The 16,878-nt window shown below is 50.2% G+C and overlaps 7 protein-coding genes across 7 annotated transcripts; 4 read left to right on the top strand and 3 right to left on the bottom strand.

Moving 5' to 3' along the window:
• Positions 1-249: 249 nt before the first annotated feature.
• PEX2_025880 (alpha-mannosyltransferase) lies at positions 250-1,692 on the top strand (the record flags this gene model as incomplete). Its single annotated transcript, XM_016739863.1, has 1 exon — positions 250-1,692. One exon carries the CDS (start codon positions 250-252, stop codon positions 1,690-1,692), a length of 1,443 nt encoding a protein of 480 aa, XP_016596557.1.
• A 1,684-nt stretch (positions 1,693-3,376) lies between these two features.
• On the bottom strand, positions 3,377-5,591 carry PEX2_025870 (protein kinase COQ8; the record flags this gene model as incomplete). The annotated part of the gene is made up of 2 exons (XM_016739862.1): positions 3,377-4,479; positions 4,532-5,591. The coding sequence occupies 2 exons, from the start codon at positions 5,589-5,591 to the stop codon at positions 3,377-3,379; spliced, it is 2,163 nt and encodes a 720-aa protein (XP_016596556.1).
• A 303-nt stretch (positions 5,592-5,894) lies between these two features.
• Positions 5,895-6,865, top strand: PEX2_025860 (urease accessory protein UreF; the record flags this gene model as incomplete). Its single annotated transcript, XM_016739861.1, has 2 exons — positions 5,895-6,021; positions 6,072-6,865. The coding sequence occupies 2 exons, from the start codon at positions 5,895-5,897 to the stop codon at positions 6,863-6,865; spliced, it is 921 nt and encodes a 306-aa protein (XP_016596555.1).
• Positions 6,866-7,338: 473 nt separating this feature from the next.
• PEX2_025850 (E3 ubiquitin-protein ligase BRE1) lies at positions 7,339-9,830 on the bottom strand (the record flags this gene model as incomplete). Its single annotated transcript, XM_016739860.1, has 5 exons — positions 7,339-7,512; positions 7,563-8,633; positions 8,689-9,230; positions 9,293-9,344; positions 9,648-9,830. The coding sequence occupies 5 exons, from the start codon at positions 9,828-9,830 to the stop codon at positions 7,339-7,341; spliced, it is 2,022 nt and encodes a 673-aa protein (XP_016596554.1).
• Positions 9,831-10,165: 335 nt separating this feature from the next.
• PEX2_025840 (transcription factor TFIIIB subunit BDP1) lies at positions 10,166-12,125 on the top strand (the record flags this gene model as incomplete). Its single annotated transcript, XM_016739859.1, has 2 exons — positions 10,166-10,193; positions 10,252-12,125. The coding sequence occupies 2 exons, from the start codon at positions 10,166-10,168 to the stop codon at positions 12,123-12,125; spliced, it is 1,902 nt and encodes a 633-aa protein (XP_016596553.1).
• A 309-nt stretch (positions 12,126-12,434) lies between these two features.
• Positions 12,435-13,385, bottom strand: PEX2_025830 (DUF1183 domain protein; the record flags this gene model as incomplete). Its single annotated transcript, XM_016739858.1, has 1 exon — positions 12,435-13,385. The coding sequence occupies one exon, from the start codon at positions 13,383-13,385 to the stop codon at positions 12,435-12,437; it is 951 nt and encodes a 316-aa protein (XP_016596552.1).
• A 1,288-nt stretch (positions 13,386-14,673) lies between these two features.
• Positions 14,674-15,282, top strand: PEX2_025820 (uncharacterized protein; the record flags this gene model as incomplete). The annotated part of the gene is made up of 1 exon (XM_016739857.1): positions 14,674-15,282. One exon carries the CDS (start codon positions 14,674-14,676, stop codon positions 15,280-15,282), a length of 609 nt encoding a protein of 202 aa, XP_016596551.1.
• Between the last annotated feature and the right edge of the window lie 1,596 nt (positions 15,283-16,878).

The following is a 16,878-nucleotide window of genomic DNA, read 5'->3' as shown; positions in this document are numbered from 1 at the left end:
TTTGGTGCTTATACGATGAACTTCGGGATACCTCCAAGCGGTCTGTGCAACCAAGGGATGGTCTTCCAAGCTCACATTCCAGAAATTTCAGACCTTCATTGACATTACCTTGGTCTGTATATCACTTGCAATAGCTTAATCGATCACGGTACGGGTACCTAACTATCGACGTCATTGGGACGATCACCAATCTTATCCGATTGAGCTTCTGTGGGGAAAACAGTAGAGCTACCTCCGAGACATACCACGATGATCCCTCGATCGTTTCTCCGGGCACGAACGGTGTTGGTAGCCTTGACACTGGCTGCATTTCTTACCTGGGCAATATTGAGACAATTCAAAGCCTACATCCCCAATCTCTCGTCGCCGACCACAGCCGCAGACCTAACAACCTCACATCGCGAATTCTGGCGGGAATTCCACGCTCTGCTAGAAAATTACGCGCCGGGCACAGATACTATTATTGAATATGAGAAGGCTTCCACAGAAGGCTTCAATGCCCACAATCCACCACCGCGCCCAGATATCCTCTACGTTCCGGAGGGAGACGTCGCAACCATGAAAGAAGCACACACCGGGTTTGTCAATGCAATCACCGACTCCCAACCCGAGCTCCCATATCTCCCGGACACAAAAGGCATAGTCTCAACAGCAGGGGGGTCCTACCTCCCAGTGCTAGTGATATCCCTCCGCATGCTCCGCCGAACCGGCTCCACCCTCCCAATGGAAGTCTTTCTCGCCGACGAAGAAGAATACGAACAGCACATATGCGATATAGTCCTACCATCCTTGAACGCGCGATGCGTAGTTCTATCCCAAATCCTCATCGCTGCCCCAACCCAAATCCAAAAATACCAATTCAAGCCCTTCGCAATGCTCTTCTCGTCCTTCGAAGAAATCCTCTTCCTCGATGCAGACGCCTTCCCCCTCGAGCAGCCAGAACATCTCTTCACCACCGAGCCCTTCCTCTCGAAAGGAATGGTCACCTGGCCCGATTTCTGGGCCTCATCCGTCTCCCCAATGTTCTACGATATCGCAAACTACCCACCCCCGCCAATGGACCTGCGCCAGTCAACAGAATCAGGCGAAGTCCTCCTCTCCAAAAAGTCACATCTCCGCTCCCTCCTCCTAGTAACTTACTACAACTACTACGGCCCCTCGCACTACTACCCGCTCCTCTCACAAGGCGCCGCCGGCGAAGGCGACAAGGAGACCTTCGTCGCAGCCGCAACTGCCATGCACGAATCCTTCTACCAAGTCAGCGAGTCTATCTGCGCCCTTGGCCACGAAACGTACGGTGGTATAGCTGGCTCCGCAATGGCGCAGTTCGATCCCGTGCAGGACTTCGCTTTGACGAGTCGTGGGATATGGCGTGTCAGAGGCGACGACGCACCCGCACCAGACGTCTTCTTCATCCATGCCAATTTCCCCAAGTTCAATCCTGCTACCATATTCGAGCCCCATGAGGTTAATCCTGCGTTTACCGATGAGGGTGGGTATACGCGGGCCTGGACGTTGCCGGTGGAAGTTGTACGCGGGTTTAATAGCAAGGTTGATGTTGAGAAAGGATTTTGGGAGGAGATTCTTTGGACGGCTTGTGAGCTTGAGGACAAGTTTCAGAGTTGGGTTGGGTATGAGGGGATTTGTGGCGCAGTGAAGGAGTACCGGGGTGCTGTCTTTGGGGTGGATTGATTGCACCTTTGAACTACAGTTCTAGCAAAAGGCATGAAAAGTTGAAGTACACGCCCTAGACACTGATATACTTGGTGGCTGGTCTCGATTGAACTCACAGCTTCGTCCAAGGCAGTGGCGAGACAGCCATGAACGAGCGCACTCACATCTTACATTCCGGCTCGTATATACGCTCACCAGAGCTGTGATCAGACTTGGGTCGTTGCAGCAATAACCTCTGGCATAAGGAAGGTCGTCTTTTCCATCAAAGAGCAGCAACCGTATAGGTCAAGAAGATGGTGCTCTAATAGAAATGGATTTGAAAACACTTCTCACTCACTGACTTCTACTTCCCTTTATCTGTATTTCATATATTAATATCAAACTAAAGCCGTTTGCTAGTGAGATGGGTAGGTGGGGAGGTGAGAGGAGGAGGCAGCAGGATGGAAGGTGAGGAAAGAAAGGAAACGACCTACATTTAATACCTACCTACGTAGGTAAGGAAACAACGACCGTGAGACATAGAGCTAACACCTAACCTTAATCTCATTACCTTCACACTCTCAATCTTCATATATAAATATATATATATATGAAGGACGGACAACTAATAAGTGACCCCACACAGTCACCACATGTTATATAAAGGGAAAGTTCGGTCGCACTCCTACATCTTCTTCTACAAGATCTATTCCACTATATTTTCTACTGCACCGCTATCTGCAATTATTGCCAGACTATAAATATACTTCCATGTGAGATCAAATCACCATCTTCTCTCTAGCGAATTACTTATCATAGTCGCCTCTGTTGCGATACAATGGAACATGATAATACCACCAGAGGTCTGCTACCTGCACTTGTAGTGTAATGAGTGTCCCAAGGCTGGCAAGTAAAATAATATGGATCTACTCATTTGAAAGCCACTAATTGATCTTAGTATACTCAGAACCATGCAATCTGCCACAAGCCGAAACACATCCAACGAAACCATCTAGATCACGACAATCGTCTCCCAGTCATCTCCCAGTCATCTCTACATACGGCCAACATCAACTCCAAGCACGCGCAAAGCCGAAACGCAGAACTCCCTGGGCCTCTAACGATGAGGACCCCGAGATGATTGGGCTGGCACTAGACGCTAATACCATGGCCGTCGCACCGTTTTGTCCCCAATTTAACACCAACAACGACGCACAATGGGAGCAGCCCCCAAACGGCACAAAGTTATCGGATGAGTCTACATGGCTCCGAAGGCACTCCAAGCAGTCGATTGAGCAGCCAGGTACCCAATCGACTTTGACCAAAACGGCAATGTTCGTGCGGCGCGCACCCCTGAAGACCCAGCCCCACTCGCCTTCGCTTACGGGGTACCATTTGTGATAATTGCACGTGGTAGAATACCCCTCCTTGGCCGGAGACACACCTAAAAGCTAGGCAACATCGGCCTAAAGATAGATGCAGAAATCACAGAGTGTGTTGAGCCGCGTGGGTGGCTGGGCCCGGGAATACGGAAATCCCCCGGGAGGCGGTCTTAGCGCTACTTAGGGCGAGCTTAATTGTAGAATGCGGCAACCCTGGAAGTTTAATAACCAGCTTGATAAATAAACCTAAAAGTTCCAAACATCGTTTCCTTAATATATAGTATACAGTATACATAGTCTACATAGTCTATAATAGTACATAGCCACATCCACAGCCCCTCTTACTCGATCTTCAACCCATTCCTCCGCGCGGCCTCAACAGCCTCAATAAACAAAGCCTTACAGGGTACCGAGCTACCAAGTCTCGCACAAAGCAAGAAAGCCCCACTCAACTTCCGGTGCAGCGAGTACGTCTCCTCAGGCGGCGGTGCCAGTCGTTCCCGAATCATAACCGGAATCAGCGCGCGCACGCGGTCCGTGATCGTCTGGTTACTGAAGTCATACAAATCCGGCGAGGAAAGCATGAACGGCTCCGCAATCGTGGTGATCGAGCTCACGTGTGCGTCAACCATCGCCTGCGATTCCATCCCGGTCAGGTATCCCAGCTCGATGGAGAGGTCGTGGCAGGTTTGGCGGTCGTTGCGGGAGGCGGCGATTAGTGTGCGCACGTAGGTTGTTATGAATTCTTCGGGGTAGGCGCGGGAGGCGCCGAAGTCGAGGAGTTCAAGTTTGTTCGTTGACGCGTTGTACAAGAAATTTGTCCAGTTCGGGTCTGTTTGCATGTAGTGGAATTCGGCGATCTCGCGGAGGCAGAGGCGCATTATTTGTGTGCCGATCCAGTCGCGTTGCGTTTTGGTGAAGTCGGTTACTTTGGTTACGGCTACGCCTTCGAGCATTTCCATGGTGAGGACTTGTTTGCCTGAGGCGTGGGCGATTATCTCTGGCACGATGAAGACTGGGTCGTCGGCTAGGAGCTCGCGGAAGCGGTTGGCGCCTTCGGCTTCGCGGATGTAGTCGCATTCCCAGGCTAGTTCGGTGCGCGCGTTCGCGATTGTTTTGTCAAGGTACAGGCCCTTGGGCAGGAGTCGGGAGGCTGTTAGGAGAATGGAGAGGTTGTTTAGATCGCTGTCGATTGAGTCGGCGACGCCGGGATATTGAATTTTTACAGCGACGGGCTGGCCGGTGCTTTTTAGGACGGCCGAGTGCACTTGGCCAATTGAGGCTGCTGCCATAGGGATCTCGTTAAAGGAGGTGTAGAGGTCGCGCCAGTTGGGTCCGAGGTTGTCGGTAAGGACTTTGTCGCGCTGCCAGGCGGGCATATAGTCTGCGCGATCTTGCACGCGTTGGAGGACTTGTTGGATTGGTTCGGGGAGCATGTTGGAGTCTAGAGAAATTAGCATGGTCATTAGAGATGTGAGTTGGACGATGCAACGCACCTTGGATGCTCAGCATCTGTCCCAGCTTGAGAGCTGCGCCGCGCATTTTTGACAGCTTGGCTACCATCCGTTCCATGTTACCAGCACTGAACATAATTGAGCCATTGTCTTCGCTGCCAGTGGCCCGCCGTAAACTCTCCCCGACAGCGCCAAATGCCATTGAGGTCGCTAGACCACCGTATTGCCACAGTCTACCTAGTCGAGAGGACGGCACGCGCGATTCCAGCATTTGGTAGACTTGCTGCTCCTTGGCCTCGCCGACGGTCTTCACACTGGGCACCACGTCTTCAGCGACGCTAGCTGCAAGCTCCTCCATCTCCTGGGCCTCTGATTTCGGCGCCACTGGGGAGACGGGCTTGGCAACATCCGCGACCGCTTGTTGAGGCTTTCCGGCCAGCTTCCAGTCCCTCTTCGGCGGCGGTTGTCCAGAGATCATGCGCGACACCCTTGGGCTGTGGAAAAGGCTTTGAATCATCTCTTCTGACATCTCCTCCTCGACCGGAGCAGGCTTTGGCGACTCAACAGACGAGTGGAAAACGTCTGCGTTCAACCCATCACTAGAAACTTGAGCATCGCCCGCGACCTTGGGTATCTTCACTCTCGGCAGGCTCGAGAGATCCGGCTCTGACCGAAGCGATGGCTTATAGAAGACATCCTGTTGCTTATTCACATCCAGAGCGCTCGGTTTCTCGTCACCACTGTATGTTGCCGCCGAAGCCGGGATCTGTGATTCGGCCTGACGTTGTAGTTTGCGGGCGAGGTCGGGGGGTGGCGACGTTGGAGTGCTGGCGGGCGGCTTATCGGCCGATGTTGACTTGTCGGGGAAGTCTGCCGGGCTCGGCGAAGATGGTTGCGAGGGTTCGTCAAATCGGCGAGCCAATGCAGCGGCGGCTTGAGCGGTCAGGATCAGGCCCTCTGTTTGGGCCTTAATGCCCTTGGTCAGGGAGGATGTGCGCGTGTAGACATCTAGTTGGCGTTGCCGGATGGCCAGGTGTTTAGCTGCGACCGTTTTGGACACATTGAGGAATTGGATAGCGTCGAGCAGACGCTTGCCTGACATGATTGTGGAGATGACTTTAGTTCATGACGCGGGGAAAACAGGGTAAAAAAGGATCAGCAAGATAGCAATAAAGGTCTAACCGGTCCAAAAACAGTTAATAATGTGAAACAGTCAAGCTGATAGGGAGCACTCGGAGTTGTGCGGCGGCCTCCGCTTTTTTTTTGCCGATCGGCGAGCTTCTTCTATAAGACCGCCCTCGATACCCTCCGATCCATATGCTACATTAGTTCTCCCAATTGAATCTGTACTTTATAGAATTACATTTATTATATTTCTACCGCACACCTATCTTATAACTACATTATGATCCTCAAAGACACCCAAGAACTCCAAGCTGAGGTCACTCTCCTGGAGTCGCAACTCCAAGATGCCCGCGCTCAACTAGCAGCCTCCGAATACCCCAGCCCACCCTCCTCATGGGCCGTCAAAGGTAGGCAAATGTATACCTCCAATGTCGCGACTCTAGCTAACCCCTCCTAGAACGATATAATACCAATAATAATAAACTCACGACCTCAACCCGCACATCTCTTCACGCCCTCCTCCTCCTCTCAGACTCCGCCCTCCCACTAGGATCGTTCGCCTACTCTAGCGGACTTGAATCCTACCTCGCCCACAACAAACCCTCCCGCACAGCCCCGATAACCTCCTTCCACCGCTTCCTCAAACTCTCCATCGCCTCAATCGCAAGCACATCCCTTCCCTACGTGTTAGCCGGACATCGACACCCCTCAACCCTGGACACACTAGACAACGACCTGGACGCATCAACGCCGTGTATCGTCGCACAGCGCGCAAGCATTGCGCAAGGCCGCGCGCTCATCGGCGTCTGGGAGCGCGCATTTAGAGTCAGCTTTGCGGGGCCCGAGAACCCAGCTTCGGGGGAAACTGCGGCCGCCGTCACTGCTATTGATGATTTATCCGATGCGTTGAAGTCTTGTCTCGAGGAGGACGAGGATCTCGGTCCCAAGGGCCACTTTGCCCCGCTGTGGGGTGTGGTCTGTCGGGCTATGGGCCTGGACTTGCAGCAGACGGCGTATGTCTTTGTTATGAATCATGCTAAGGCTGTGCTTAGTGCGGCTGTTAGAGCGGGTGTCATGGGCCCTTACCAGGCGCAGAATGTGTTAGCTAGTCAGGCGTTGCAGGATACGATGATGAAGCGCATTGCGCGGGAATGGAATACGCCTGTTGAACAGGCTGGTCAGGTTGTCCCTGCGCTGGATCTTTGGGTTGGGAGGCATGAGTTGTTGTATAGTCGAATCTTTAACTCATGAGGATATGAAAATATTGAAAATTAAGAATCAAGAACCTTTATGATGGAAGATTGAAGTCATGGGGGCATGGAAAATCCTCACAGTGCATTCGTCATGTTCCTTTGTACTTTTGATTTTGCTCCGTACACGGTAGTCCTACATGACACAGAAATCTAGAATAGCTCAGCCTCTGAGGAAAATCAGTGTGCGCCGGCCTCTCGTCCAGAGAGGATGAAGAACGACGCCCCTGCGCCATGAGAAACCCACCATTTCTTTGGTTTGTAATGGAAGAAGAGAAAAAGATAGAAAAATAAAACATGCCCCGAGTTAGGGCTAAGCGTGCATAACTCGTCAAACGCCGGCCCAAACCAGACCTGCTAAACCACACAAAAAACACCACACCATGAACCTGTCCGGATGTGACACTAAAAAGAGATAGACGTAAAGAGGAAACCATCGAAAGGAAGATATAATACAGGATATTTGAAGGTCGGTCAAAGGGTGATATGCATGTGGTCGTTGCTTCCGAAGGATTTGCCACAGTTAGGGCACTTGCGGGAGCGAGACGTGAGACGCTCTTCGACGCAATCTTTGCAGAATACATGGCCACATGTTTTGATTGCCGTATTTTTGAAATTTCGACGACACACCGTACACAGCGCAAGGGTCTAGATGAGGTTAGCGTTGTTTCTTCAGCAAATGTGGGAATTCAACATACCCGCAGCATCTCATATTCCGAGGACGAGTTGCCAAGGCTCTTGTTCTTCCAGTTGTCCAGACTCTTCTTGGTATCTGAAAGTGACTGTTTCAGGCCAGCGACCTCTGTCTCGGCTTGCCGCAAAGCAGAAGTTGTGCTTCCCAGGGTCGAGTCCTTAGATACTGAAAGCCCCTTGAGCTCGGCAACCTGGGATTTCAAGCCTTCCATGAGGATGTTGCTCTCGGTCAACTGCTGCTGAATGGCGCGGTGCTTGCTCAGAGCTGCATTTAGTGCCTCCTTGGCCTCACTGGCTTGTTTGTCCATGTTGGACACCAATGACCGGGTGGTTGCTTCAGACTCCTTCAGCTGGGCCACAATATCTGACGTCTTGGAGCTTTGCATTCTGAGTGTTCGGACTTCGACATCACGTGCTTCTTTGCTTTTCATTGCAGCAAAGAACTTCTGATCTGCTTTAGACTTCTCCGCCGTCAGCCGTGCGACTCTCTCTTCCATGGCCCCAAAGTCGGTAACTTTTTGCGATGCGAGTGTAGCAAACTTCGTGTAGGCTGTCTGCATCGATGTCAACTCGGTGTTGAGCATGGAGTACTGGCGTTCCAGGCTGGTGTACTTGGCGCGAAGCTCCTCCAGCGGCATGTCATTGATATTGTCGTCGGACTTGGAGCCCTCAATCTGTAGTCGCAATCTTTGACTTTCCGATTCTAAGGCTGTGATTCGAGCTTCTCTAGCGTCTGCCAGTTCTTGCAATTTTAAGCTAGAGGTTTTCTTCTGATCTTGCGCGGCCTTTCGCATCTGCTGGTCAGCCAGAAGTTCGTCGCGGGCATTCCGTATCCGAGCGAGGTCTGTTTCAGCCCTCATTAACTGAGCTTCTTTCTCGGCAATCGTACTTTGTGTTTCATCTTCCACCTGGATTTTGTATGCGGTTCTTTCCGAGCGGTATTTCTCTGCTTCCTCACGAAGTTGAACATTTGTCGCTTCCAGGTGGTTGATTCGCTTAACAACATCGTCGTATTGTGATCGAAGGTGCTTAAACAAATCAGTGTGCGCGTAATCGTCATCGGTGAATTTTGAAGACTGGGATCCCGAGGTGAGCGACAAAACGACAATGTAACGACGGGGTGAGGCCAACCTTGACTTTGATTTCGGTAATTTGGCCTAGCAGGCTGGCGTTTTCGGCTTCTAGTTTCCGGACTTGCTCCTTTTGTTTCTCCGAAATTGCAGTGAGCTTGTTATTGGCTTCTTCCAACTCAGGGTTGCGGTCTCCGGCGGGGGTTCCTCCATTTGCGGGGGACGATTCTTCGCGCTTTGATTGTGCCGTTTCCCCAGGTCGTTGAATACCCATAGACTGCTGCTTTTCCAATTTTGCAACAGTCAGACTCTTCGCACGATCGAGTTTCTTTTCGGCTACCAGATATCGCAGGGAGGCTTCTTCGAGGCTTTCCTCCAACTGTTGCTTTTCGGCTAGTGTCTTTTCGAGCTCGGCGATCGTTACTTTTTCCTCGGCCAACTTCTTTGCAAGACGAGTCTGTACCTCTGAAACCTCGGCAGGCGCGTCCTTAGACTTAGACTGAACTTGAGAGATTATTGCGCGAATATCCTCCGACCGTGATTTCAGATGCGTCTCGAACTCTTCAACGTCCTCGAACTGCAAGGAGCTTTTAAAAGTGTTTTCTGCGCATATTGTTAATATTGAAATAGCGGGCGTGAGGTGGGGCTAGAACGATGATACGGACCTTGGCCTTCTGCCTGCGACGATCCGAGTAGTAATTTCACTTCATCAATCAACTGTTCTGAAATCAGTCCCTGCTCTCAAACTCCTGCCAACTGGGCTGGTACAAAGAAGCGAAAACCTACCTGTTTGAACCACAAATCGATAATTCGAAGATGGTCATTGTGAAACGTGGCAGTTTTTGACATCTGACTCAAACGTGATTCCAGTGACGATTTTTCCCGCTTATACTCTTGCATCTGCCTCAAAATCGCTTCTTTTTGAAATCGCTGTCGCAAAAGGCCCCGGTTAGCATATGTCCAGCAGGAGGTCAAAAGCCAACCTCCAGATCGCGGATGAAAGCCAAAACACGAACTTACCTCCAAATCATCTTTCCAAGGCATATCGGCATCTGGATGGGGCTTGCTACCACCGTTAACACTGGTAGCCTGTTTCTTTAACGGCGGGGCCGAGTCATTGCTGTCCGCAGCGGGCCTCTTCCGGTCTTCCATCTTGACAAGACCGGGATCTGAAGACGCGACGGGGGGTTCGACGGCCGGCATCAGTGGCTAGACTGGCATGGGAGGACTATTATCACCACCGGACCGTCCGTCAGTCAGCTAGACGCAGATCTCGAGACTGTGTCCAATCCTGTCGAAGGAAAGTCCGGTAGAAGAAGAAATAAGCAGTAAAAGAAAGCGAAAGAAGTGGAAGTAAAGGAAGGGCGGGTGAGCAGACGATAGAAGGGGTGGGATGGCAGAGATCGAGGAGTTGAAGACAGGAGGATTTTCAACGAGGTTTAGCGTCCGCTAGTGCCATCACGTGAAACTCACCCACTTCCCCGGCCTGGAACTTTTTACGATCTTCATCAATCCACACTTTAAAGCAATGGGCAGTCATGAAGTCCTTTTCCAGTTCTGCAATCAGTGAGTATTATCTGAATGGGAGGCATAATTGTACAATCTCTGACTGTGTGTTTGTCAGATAAAACCGGCAAGAAATTCGCCCCGAAGGCGCCTATCCGCCGTGCGCCTGCCACCGCGCCCGCGAGACGACCTAGTGCTGCTCAACAGTCGCCAGCTGAGCCTGTTCAGCAAGATAAAGCTAAAGATGTAGTTGAATCTGCTCTGGTGCCGCCTGTGGCTGCAGATCCGGAAGCACGGACAGTCACAGAGGTATCACCTGCGTCAGTCGCTGTGCCCACGACGGAACAAACACCCATTCCTTTGAATGCTACAGTCACTCTTCCGGTTACTACTCCTACCACCGCGCCCATACCTCCTATCCTTCCCAGTGCTACACAGACCGTCACACCTACCGATACACCCATAACCAAACCGACCCCGATTCCCAAGCCGACTGCCATCTCAAAGCCGACTCCGATCCCTAAGCCAACTGCCATCTCAAAGCAAACTTCGATCCCGAAGCCAGCTGCGATTCCTCTCCCACAAAAGCGCAAAGCCTCTCTCTCTATATCGCAACCCGCGCCCGTCTTGACCGCTCCGCCTACCCCTCCTTCCACTCAACCCACCCCATCTCCAGCCAATGTCCCGACTAGTGAGGCTCAACCTCCATCATCTGAGGATCACGGACCAGAAACGGCTCTTCTAGAATACGCCAGGATTGAAACAGCGCGGGCCGCAGAAAACCTTGTCGATTCAAATGAAGCTCTTCCGCAATCTCAACCTGAAACCGAACAAACCGCCCCAATCGAGGGTCCACCAGCAAAGCGCGCTCGAACCTTATCAACTACAGCCACTGCGGTCCCAGCTCGAAAGAAGTCCGTATCCGTAGCGGCAAGCCGTCGAAGCTCCCAGTCAATTGTGCCTACAATCGAAGATTCAAGCGCAACCCCCGGTGGGTCCAACCTTTCGACTCCGGACCCAACAAAGCCAAAGAAACGAAAGTACTCAAAGGCCGGTACTTCGGATCTTGAGGGTAGCGAAAAACCAAAGCGCACGCGCAAGAAGCGCGAGCCCACCCCGGAAGGTGCAGAGACAGTGGAAATCTTGCCAAATGTTGTGAAAATGTCCGAACTTTGCAAAGATCTCAGAACTGGAAAGAAGTCCAAGCGCGAGACAGAGCTACGCAAGATTGACCAGGCGGAAGAAGAACGGAAAAAGCAGGGTGGAACCCCTGGTCCAGGGACAGGAACGCCTGTCAAGCAAACTGAGCCCGAACTGGAGAAATCGGAGAAACCGGTCGATTGGAAACCCCAAAGTGGTCCCATTATGCGAATCGTCAACGGCGAGATCGTGCTGGATAATACGTCCTTGCAGGTCGATCGTCACGCAGATGCTGCCCGAGCAGCTGGCGACCTTGAAGATGTGGTGGAAAGCTCGTTCACTCGGAAGATCAATCAGGCCTCGTACGGCAAGCGCACAAAGACTGAAACATGGGACGAAGAGATGACAGATCTGTTTTATCGTGGGCTCCGCATGTTCGGTACCGATTTTATGGTGATCAGCAAAATGTTCCCGGGCCGGTCTCGTCGTCAGATCAAGTTGAAGTTCAACAATGAAGAGCGCCGTGATCCGCAACGAATTAAGGACACCCTGATGGGCCCGTCTGAGACCATCGACATTGCAACCTACTCAGAGATGACGAACACTGTCTACGATGATCCCAAACTTGTTCAGCAAGAACTTGACGACGAAAAGAAGCGGATCGAGGACCAGCACGCCAAGGAGAAGGAGATGCAAGAGGAAATGCTGCGCAACCCAACTGGTGGTGATGACAAGGATGCCAAGAACGACAAGACGGTTATCAAGAAGTCGCGCAAGAAGGCGGGCGTGAAGAGCCAGGGAGGCGGCACAGAGGAGGTTCTTGGATCGATCGATGACTTTCCCATGGCTTAAGTCAGGGAACCTAATGGACGTCTTATGAAGCGAATATTATAGGTTACGGCGTTTTAGTGTGGGATTCCATGATACACATGGATCAAGCCAGGAGTTTGGGCTATTCGATTAGCTAATTTATTTGTGATTTCATTAGATTTTTCCCATTGTATGTGTACCAGTTTCATAATGGCCACAAGATGTTCCAACCACCGCTTAACGGCCTGTCGCTTCCTTTATCCTCCTCAAAAGGGGTTTTTTTGGCTGGTTTTTGGTACCTCTTTTCCCTCAGGTCGGTAGCAAATGACAGACTGTAAGACAAGCATGAAATCACCTACGCCTCGTTGACCCGAACCCAGTACTAGCAGTCGTAGACGAAAACTGCGGCGGCGAGCGCGAGCTGCCTTCACCTGGGTCATATCCACCAGATCTGCCCATTGGCATCCCGCCGCGCGATCCACTATTAGCCCGTCTCCCCATCTGATAACCAGCCGCACCACCGCCTAGCGCACCAGTCCAGAACCCGGGCGTCCAGCCCTGCTGACGAGCAGCAGATTTGTAAGGATCGAAACTGCTGTACGGAGGCGGGGGATCATTTCCACCACCTCCACCTCCACCGCCACCTCCGCCCCAGAACCCGCCCCACCCCCGTGCCGGAGCCGCACCCCTACCTCGCCGATTCCCCCGCCCGAAACATTGCGCCAAAATAGGCCACAAGATCATGACGAAAACCGCAACGATAAACCCAAAGAAAATCAGATCCCCAAGCACAGCCATGATCTTCTGAATCCCAGTGCCCGAGCGGTTCTTGCCTGACCAATCCCACTCCGAATCGCCGCCTTTCTTCCCAAACCTCTTCTCCCCAGCCTCGGTCAAGAGAAGACGGTACTCAACACCACAACTGCCCTTCAACACCCAATTATCGTCGGCGTTCCGGTATCCCTCGCAGATGACATCTGTTGCGCCGAGCTTGAATTCTGCCGGTAGGTCTGCGGTGCAGGTCCACTGTACGTCTTCAATGTCGTAGTCGTAACCTTGGTTTGTGCAGCGCATTACTTCTGGTTGGTAGAGATTGCATATTTGTTTTGATGGGCCTGCGCAGCTAAGTTGGGGGATTGGTGAAATGCGCCGCGAGCTAGTCATGCGATGGGCGCGTAGTGTTAGGCTTTGAACGTTTGATAGTAGGATGGCGTCTTTGCCGGGTGGTTTGGGATTTGAGATGCATGTTGCTGGTGAGATAAGGAGTAGGGCTGTGAGTGCCAGTTTGGGGAGACTGTGCATGATTGGGTTGTTGAGAGCTAGACAGCTCTCTAGTTTGTGGGCTATGTATGGTCTGTTATGCCTAGAGAAATATTCGTTGAGGTTGACCCAAGGCAGTGGTTAGTGTTGAGCAAGATGTGAGTGATTAGGCTCCAATGCTGTGAGTCAACAGGTGGCGATTATGTTAAGGATTTCGTGTCCTTTCAACTTGTTTGAACGGAGTGGAGATCAAACCATCCTGGGATAGGATAATCTAGCTGTGTTTGCTCTGTTTGCATGATTGATATACTCCTACCACTGTAGGGATTTTCTTTTTTATTCGCAAGAATCTTCAAAGCAAATTATTAAATTATTGTTATTCTGTTACATTTTGTCATAGCGGAAATAATATTCCAGTTCCAACAAAACCCACCATGATGTTATTAGAGATACTAGTCGGACCAACTGCTGCCCGTACTGGTAGACAGTAGCATCCTGGGCAGTTCGATATACCCGATGACGCACTGGAAGTGGAAGTGGTTGCAGATCTTTCGTGATAAGGCCTGATGATTGTAGTTGGAATTGGGAGAGATCTCATGGATTTTGGCTTTTAGCCTTAGAACAACTAAAAACTCTAAATGATTCCCCAACATATAGTTAGTACCTTCCTCAAGTCGAGGGCCAGCTATAAAACATAGACTTGACCGACACATTTGAAGCAAACATGAACAATATACATTGCTATGTGACAACATAGTTCAAGATGTCATAGTACGAAACAGTAAATGATCCGGGTAAATTTCGGGGCTTCGGCTTCATATATATCGGACGTTGGCTCTTCGGCCGTATAATCATATTCGATAAAGAAATACACACAAGAAAAGTATTAAAACAATATTGTAGAAGAATCTTGGCTATAATGCTTCCACTACATTGCCAAGGATAGAAAGCTGCATTAAGTGACTGACTATTCTTTGTTTATATACTCCGTATGGTTCACCATCTGTATACGTGGACTGTGATTATTGGATATACGCCAATTATGGATCTATATCTGGCATCAAATAAGAACAAGCATAACAAACGAGATAGACGAGACAGAAAGCAGTTTTCTTAACGAGTTTTGAACAATCTTCGAGCGCAAGAAAAGAACTCCTCGATATCGGTTGAAAACATTCAAGAACTGATCCTCAGTACGGCTACGAGCTTTTTCAACAAAAAGGATGTTGAAGTGTTGGGGAACAAGAAATCGCCTTTGGGCGTCTATCGTGCGGCTATCTTGAACGTGGTAAGCAGAGCCAGTAATACTAGATAGTGCAAGTCTAGGCTAATGATTAATACAAAACAGCGTGACAAGGAGGCGCATCTCTTTGATAAATTTCAAAAGTCACTTGATGGTACAGCGACAGACGATGAAGGTCAAGCGAATACCAACAGATGGTCCAGCAAGCCGCCAGTAGAGAGTATGGAGCTGAGTGACAGCCAGAATTCCACAGACGAGGCTGGACTCATAGGTCGCATATTCAGACCCAAGCCCGGATCTTGGAAAGGAAAAGACAAATATAACCCTTACGGTGACATCACTAGCGAGACAGAACTCCTCCGAGAGGTCAAGGACATATGCAATGAGCTTAACATGCTGAAATATCTGGCCCTAGACCAGGAAAGTGTGTGGAAGCGAATTTGGAAAGACGGATGCAACCAAGATCCTACGTTTAACCACAACACACCTTCTGAGGTCAAGAAAGAGATCACGGAAATGGTAAAAGAGGCGGAATTTGTACAAAAGGCCATTGACATGCTGCTCGACTTAAAGCAGAAGCAAGCGAATATCGTCGAAGCTGAGTTCTCACGAAAGCAAAGTGAAGATACTGCTAAGCAGAGTGACACAATAATGGCTTTCACAGTGGTGACAATTCTCTTCATAAGTGGATATTAATTCTGTTCATCACATGTTCTTATCTGATATATGCGCAGCTCCCTGCCTCGTTCCTAACCAGTCTGCTCGCGTTGGACATATCCGATTTCCCTCATGTGGGTGGTGATGTCCGCTTCCAAGGACGCATGATATTTCCCATTATCTGTAGGTTCTTCTTACCCTACCTACAATGTGTGGTACCGAGCACTGTCTGATGATTTACTTTCTATGACTTAAGTTGGGCTTTCCATTTTTGTATCTGGGATTTTTGCAGTCATCGCTTACAATGCGAGTACGCTGAAGAAATATATCTTTAGTAGAAGAAAAGGCCAGAAGAGGAACATGACGACAAATACGTCGGTTGAGCCTAAACAGCCAACCATCCAGCGTGCTAAATTCCAGATGGAACAATTACGCGAACAATTGATTTTGAGCAAAGGAACCAACAGAGACGACAAATACAGCTGGTATGTTTCTGGGAGTGACCAGATGGTTTGATAGCCTCAGTTTTGGTGTCTACTTAGAATATCCTATTCGTTCGAGCTTGAGGCTTCATTCTTATACAAATTTGAAAGATTCTTGATGGTATAATATTGTATTGGGAGCAGTACCTTTGATCCTGCCTTGTTTGGATGTTCCTCTTCTTCTGCCTATACTTTCTTATGAGAATCCATGTCAACCTTCTTCTCAGAAGTATGAAACGCCTTTTCGTACCATCTCTTCGAGCCTGAAGGCTGTAAGCGTGGGAATTTGCTCGCCCACATAGAATGAAAATAGCTTACAAAAATATCATTTTCTAATCCTATACCTGGGTCGGAAGTCTGGACCAATTGGCTGGGTGCATTTCCATACACTGGCCGTGCTATGCGTTGATGGTCGCGCCATTGGCTAACAATAATTGCACAACCCCTTGATGGCCGTTATCTGAAGCTTGCTGGAGTGCGGTGATATACTCGTCTCCACCCAGCGCATTAAAGTCCGCGCCCTCGGCTAATAGGAGCTGCACAATCCCTCCGTGGCCTTCGGCGGAAGCACATTGGAGTGCATTTCTATACTTTCCTGGCGCATTAACGTCTGCGCCCTTGGCTAATAGTAGCCCCTTCGTGACCTTTAGCGGAAGCTCGCTAGAGGGTATTTCCCCACTTTCCACCTGTAACAGACGTAGATGTAATTATCTCGATCACCCGGAATTGGCTGAGTTAGGGCTGCCGGGATCGTCATGGTGGGTGTGGTACTTGTAGAAATATCCACCACGAAAACGAAGGTCGGCGAGCACCATGGCCGCCAATCATAATGTCTTCCCTGCGGGGAGGTCTCTTGTGACTTGAAGAATGAACTAACCGTGTGTGGCTGACATCATCTCATATAGAGCTAACTTGCTGCCTAACCTTCGCCGACTTTCTTCGCCCCAATTTATTGTTCTGTGCCTTGTTGAAGCATTCTGACACCAGATCACATTTTATTCAAATTCCTGTTAAGACTATAAAAGACAAAATGGTATCCGAATTTTGGTAAGGCTACGTATCCAACCATCCATATTATAGCAGCCTGGTGAGGCCATTAGCTGATGGCCTAAAGCCCTACGTACGCAGTAAGTCTCCTCCGGTCCATCGGCCG

This window comes from Penicillium expansum (genome assembly GCF_000769745.1).
Source record: "Penicillium expansum strain MD-8 chromosome Unknown contig69, whole genome shotgun sequence".
Taxonomy (NCBI): domain Eukaryota; kingdom Fungi; phylum Ascomycota; class Eurotiomycetes; order Eurotiales; family Aspergillaceae; genus Penicillium; species Penicillium expansum.
The sequence above is the reverse complement of the archived record's forward strand: the minus strand, read 5'-3'. Positions and strand labels throughout refer to the sequence as shown.